The sequence below is a fragment of the Cebus imitator genome, unplaced genomic scaffold (assembly GCF_001604975.1).
Source record: "Cebus imitator isolate Cc_AM_T3 unplaced genomic scaffold, Cebus_imitator-1.0 Scaffold622, whole genome shotgun sequence".
NCBI lineage: Eukaryota > Metazoa > Chordata > Mammalia > Primates > Cebidae > Cebus > Cebus imitator.
In genome coordinates, this window is record NW_016107937.1 from 723,096 (window position 1) to 729,375 (window position 6,280).

A 6,280-nucleotide genomic window follows, 5' to 3' on the forward strand; every position below is an offset into this window, starting at 1 on the left:
TCATTGTGAACTCTTTTCTCTCAAAGTCGAAACAAAAACCACAAGTCTAATGATTTCTGAAGTCCATTTGATGAATTTCATTAACTTTCCCTTGAATGTGTCTCATTCCCTTTGTTACTCACCTGTATCACTTCTTATCTGCCTCATAATATTTTTCCCAACTTGTTATTTTACTCTCCAATATTTTGATAAAAATGGAATAATGGAAACTTTCCTAAAGCATATAATTCACATTTCATTTAGAGCTTCATTTATTAGCCATTGAGTCTTAAACCATGTTATCTTATCTATAAAGGACTTTCATACATCTGGTTCTATATAATTTGCCAACCTTATTGTCTATTGCTTTTGCTTAAAAATTCCATGCTAGAGCCAAACTTGTATACTTTCTCATCATTAAATAATCTCTCCCTTTTACCAGATTTATCCGTTCATCTTTCCTCTAACAGCTTTTTGTTTATAGTTTAAATGTTTCTAGGTTTATATCACACATACAAAGTGACTGGCACAGTAGAAATGTGTTGAATGAGTAAACTACAAATAATAATAAGAATAAACTATAAATACTATAGTTTAGGGTAAACTGCAATAATAATAAATGACTATAGAAAAGAATTCATTTCCTATAGCCATTTTTTATTAGATGTTATTAAGAAATGAAAATTAAATACAAAATGAAAGATAGAAGTTTTTAGTTGTATGACAACCATTTTAGGATAAGACATAATAGTATAATCTAAAAGTTATGCCACAGGAACATTTGAATTTTTCTCTGAAAATTTTTATCCAAGACACATTGATAAACATTTATTGATAGAGTATTACTTTGATTTGAATCAATGCCACCTTCTTCAAATACATGAGCTCTTTCAGAGTTTAGCATGAATATTTGTTAGAAAAAATTTTTCTCATCTTTTGAAATAATGCAAATATTAAATCATCAACACAATAAATTGTGAAATAAAGTGATTTTCAGTCTTTAAGTCAAACTCATAATTCCTGATCCAAATTGCACAAGAGTGTCTTAAGTATAGTTTTATTTATAATTGTTTGATATAATTTTAAAGAAAGGCCATATATTTGCAAGTAAATATTGGGTTAACAAAGCCACATTCAGGACTCAGTCAAGTGGGGTTTCTATTCCACCATAACGACCTTTTTGCTGCATCTTTTACATCCTTGTTTCTCAGGCTATAAATAAGTGGGTTTAGCATGGGGATCACCAATGTGTAAAACACAGCCGAGACCTTCTCCTGTTCCAGGGAATACTGAGCACTGGGTTGGATGTAACTGAAAGTCACAGACCCATAGAATAAGGTCACAGTGGCCAGGTGTGAAGCACAAGTGGAAAAGGCTTTGAAACTTCCTCCAGCTGAGTGGATTCTCTGGATGGCAATGATGATGCGAACATAAGATACCATAATGACAATGAAAGTGAACATTGCAATGAGCCCAGAGAAGATCAAAAGCAGCATTTCATTGATACGGGTATCAGAGCAAGAAAGTCTCAGAAGAGGAGGAACGTCACAGAAATAATTATTCACAATATTAGGACCACAGAAGTCTAATTTCAGCAAACCTATTGTGTGTGTCAGGGAATTAATGAGCCCACCTAAGTAAGATGCAAGGACCATCTCTATACAAACCCTTTGGGTCATAATGACTGTATACAACAAGGGATTAGCTATTGCCACATAACGGTCATAAGCCATCATGGAGAGGAGAATGCCCTCTGTGGTTACATATACTGCAAAAGAGAAGCTCTGTAGAACACAGGCAGAAAATGTACTGGACTTATGTTTTGTTAGGAAATTGACTAGCATCTTAGGAGCAAAGACAGTAGAGTAGCAGATATCACAAAAGGAGAGGTTGCCAAGGAAGAAGTACATTGGAGTATGAAGTTAGGCATTTAACCAGATCAAGATAATTATGCCCAGATTACCCACCAAAGTGATGAAATAAATAAGAGTGAAAAGCAAAAAGAGTGGGATCTGCAAATTAGGATTTTCAGTTAATCCTACCAGGAGGAATTCCTTCACACCTGTATGATTCCAGCCTCTCATTTTTATTCAGGTATATATAGTTCCTTAGTAGCAGAACTACTACTCTGATGGAAAATAAGTGATTCCTTCATGATCCGGTGTCCAGAACAGCATGGAACATTTAGGGCTACCCTATAGTTAAATAAAGAAAGGACATTTACTTTAGAAGTGGCTCATGTATGTGTTAGACAATCTGTATATAATGATTCAAATTTTTGGTACTCGAGAATGTTTTATCCCATGGTTTTTAGTTTTCACATCATAAAAAGTGGGAGAAAGTTAGGAAAACTCTTATATTACACAACTATTAAGGGTAGAATTTAACATTTAAATCCAGATATGACTGGTACCAAATCTCAAGCAGAATGAGTAGAATGCCCATTCATCCTATGATATACGTAAGACTTCTGCTAACGTGGGTTACAAACAGGAGCATCCACTGACAACAAATCTTTCTTTTTCTGTAACTAACCTGTCCCTATTATTTTACACTCATTTAAGCTCATGAAAATGAGTTTCATCCTACACACTCCATTTCTTTCCAAATCTCAACCTTAAACCTCTTTTTGCCTCACCTTCTGCCCAGATTGCCAACTTGAAGGATCAATTGATTGAGCCCTCCGGTAGAATTGAGTTGGGAGAAAAAGGCAGATCATTTCTTTTATTTGCTATTTAGTATTAAGGCTGATCAAAATGAGCTGTGTTATTTAACTTTACAACCCTTTCTTTTTCATCTTTGTGTAACTTTGTTTTTGCATCTTTGTTTTTTACCCCCATTGAAACAAACCTGAACATCCATTGTAAAGAGTCGAGGTGTATTTTGAGGCATCAAAACTATGTCTATTGGATGTTTCTTGTTTGCAGAATCATATACTGCTACTTAGTTTCACATGTTTTTGACATAATATGTTACTAATTCAATAACATTTATTATTATTTTTTTTTGAGACAAAGTCTCACGCTGTCATCCAGGTTGGAGTGCAGTGGTGTGATCTCGACTCACTGAAATCTCTGCCTCTCGGGTTCAAGCAATTCTCCTGCCTCAGTCTCCCAAGTAGCTGGTACTACAGTCACATGCCACCATGCCTGGCTAATTTTTGTATTTTTAGTAGAGATAAGGTTTCACTATGCTGGCCAGGCTGGTCTCAAACTCCTGACTTCGTGATCTGTCTACCTCAGCCTCCCGAAGTGCTGTATTTACCAGGCATGTGCCACCATGCCCAGCCTATTCAATAGCATTTATAATGAAACATCAACAAATCAATTCATGTGTTCAATAAATAGGTATTTCTACTCTGTGCCAAGAAATATTATACTTGCTAGAGATGGAACAGTGAAAAAGACAAATGTCATGCTTTCAAGGAGCTCACATTCAGTTAAGAAAATAGACATGTATTGATATACTGTATAAAATGTAAAGAACTATGAAGAAAAATAAATAAGCAAAGGTGAATAGAAAGAGATCGTAGGTACTCTATTACATAGTGTATATGTTTTCTATTCCTGCTGTAACAAGTTGCTCTCAAATCAGAGGCTTAAAACAATAATTTATCATCTTACAGTTTGGAAGTGAGAAGCCGGAAATTGGTTTGCTGAGTCAAACTCAAGTTGTGTGTGGGGCCACACTTCTTCTGAAGGCAATAGGAGAGACTTGGTTTTACTGCCTTTTCAAGCTTCGTGAACAGCATTGTTTTGGTCCCTTCTGTTATCAAAGACAGCAGCATAGCACTTTTCATCAGTCATTGCACTGCTTTCTTCTTCTGTAGGAAAATCTCCCTTTGCCTCCCTCTCACATTTAGTATTTACCCAGACAATCCAGAGTAATCTCCCTTCCTCAAAACCATTGACTGACTCATCTCTGGGAAAAGTATTTTCTGTAATAGAAGGTAACATTCACAGGTATAGGATTAGGATTTGAATATCACAGGGGAATCTGAACAGAAACCTGATGTAAGTGGTTTAACTCAATATGTGGCTGTCTACAGAAAGACTTTTCCAGGAAGAGGGCACAGCAAGTTCAAAATCCTGAGGTGGGATCATGTGGAATAAGAAACTTCAGGAAATTGACTGAACTGCAGAGAACAAGATGGAGAGTGGTCAGTGGGGAATAAGAGATGCTGTAATTATCACACCTTGCCTTGTTTGAGGTTTGGATGCTTTCTCAGTGAGATGGGAAGCTGTTTTGCACATGTACTCTAAAATATAGCATTTAAGCGTGTAATAGGATCCACGTATTTGACTTATGTTTTTATACACTCTGAGAATAAATCTCAGCAAGGCAAGAGCAGAAGCAGGGAAGCTATTTAGGAGGCTATTTCAATTATCCATGAGAGAGATGACTATGCCTTGTGGCAGTAGGAAAAACTATAAGAAGTGACTCCATTCAGTAACAATTTTGAGGTAGGAACCAAAAAAATGGAGAGTTAAACATGAAATAAAATATTACTCTAAGGATGTGTGTGTGTGTGTGTGTGATTGTGATTGTGTTTGTGCTTTTTGAATGAAGATGTTATTTTCCAAGATGTAGGAGACATAAGAGAATGTGTTCGGCAAAAATTAAAAAAAATTAGATATATTACATTGGGAAATATACAAATTGGGTTGGAATTTGGTATTTGATTATAAGATGTCAAAATCTTGAACTTGAAAGGATATACATTTGGAGATGATCTAATAAGTGTTATGACAAAATCTGGGTCTTTGTTTAAAAATGTGTGATCATTTCATAGTAATTTATTTTTAATTCATGACTCCAAAGAAACATTTGAAAATATGCAATCATTATTGATCAATAAGACAATTGGAGATAAGGTTGGTGACAGAAATCACAAAGTTAAAAGTATTTTTTATTATATTAAAAAGGGAATCCAACCAAATATCTATTAAATGAGTAAAGGATTTTCAAAAGAAAATTTTGTACTATAATTTTGTTAACCAAACCTGAAATAAGTCACTGTATGTTCTCAATGAGGTTGGCCCATAAAATATAATTATGATGACAAAATATTTATAGATAAATTTATTATAAATAATGTATGTAAATATTATATTTCATGTACTGTTCATATTATTATAGAATATTGTATAGAAACAAGTATTTAACTGATTAAATGCTATATGAAACATATATTACATACGTAAATTCATGATATACATTAAGAATATACATGCACTTATACTTTTAAAACAGTAATCACTGAATGGTTTATGTATAAAAACCAAAGACAAAAATGGCAAAAAGTCAAATATGCAAAAGAAATGAAAATTTGACAAACAACAGTAACAAAATTGTAAGAACACACCATCCAAAAATGATCTTTTTGAAGACTATCTTATGCAGGCACTCTAAAATTGTAATGGAAAGAATTAAGCATTTGTTATAGTAAAAAACAAGTTCTGGGCTCTGGGAATAAAGTGTCTGTGTGCATGTCCTGGTTTTGTTAAACAGGAGATGTAGTAAAAAAGATCAGGGAAAACAAAATAATTCTTACAATGTTATACTGATATCATAAAAGAAAATTACGTCTAAGTGATTTCCAAAGACCATTATGTATAATAAGACGTTCTTTCCTTGTCATATAGTTAGCATGCATTGCAATTCAAAGCGTTTCCCATAATTACACAGGTAACTCTAAATTAGTATATAAATCAAGTATTAAATACCATAAACATATACGCACATGAAAATATTGGTTATAGAATATTACGTAAATATCGCCCATTTCTATGAAATGAGAAGACCATTGAAAAATAAACAAGCTACAATTTAAGAAATTGTTTTCTGGCTGTTCAGCAGCAATGCTAAGATCATACAGGCATTAACAGATTATTCTAGTGCAAGGAGGTAACAGGAAATAACAGTAGTGTAAAAGAAACTTACCCTACCATTTCCTAAACATACTCACAACCAAGCAGAGTCTAAAGCAAGCACAGCACCTAGTGCAGACAACCAGGATTTCATGATTGCTAAAGGACTTACCATTTGGTAAGTTCCTTTTTACCCAACAGTAAGTCCTTTTTATGTATAGTTCCTTTTCACTGATGACACAGGCTGCAGTTCATTATGCAGATGTGAATCTCCAATGTCCATAGTTTCATCATTGGCATACTTTCTTGTCTCCTGAGACTGCAACGAATCATAAGGCTTCAGGTCCTCTCAATCTTTCAGTAGATGCCTCTGATTTCACATTGATAAAATGTGAAAATTATATTATTTTTATAAATGTAAAAATTATATT

General features: G+C 33.9%; 1 protein-coding gene across 1 annotated transcript; it reads right to left on the reverse strand.

Moving 5' to 3' along the window:
- Nucleotides 1-977: 977 nt before the first annotated feature.
- Nucleotides 978-6,013, reverse strand: LOC108295165 (olfactory receptor 1052-like). The gene is made up of 2 exons (XM_017517206.1): nt 5,923-6,013; nt 978-2,174 (listed from the first exon to the last, which is right to left on the reverse strand). Exon 2 carries the CDS (start codon nt 1,887-1,889, stop codon nt 1,125-1,127), a length of 765 nt encoding a protein of 254 aa, XP_017372695.1. The 5' UTR covers nt 1,890-2,174; nt 5,923-6,013; the 3' UTR covers nt 978-1,124.
- Between the last annotated feature and the right edge of the window lie 267 nt (nt 6,014-6,280).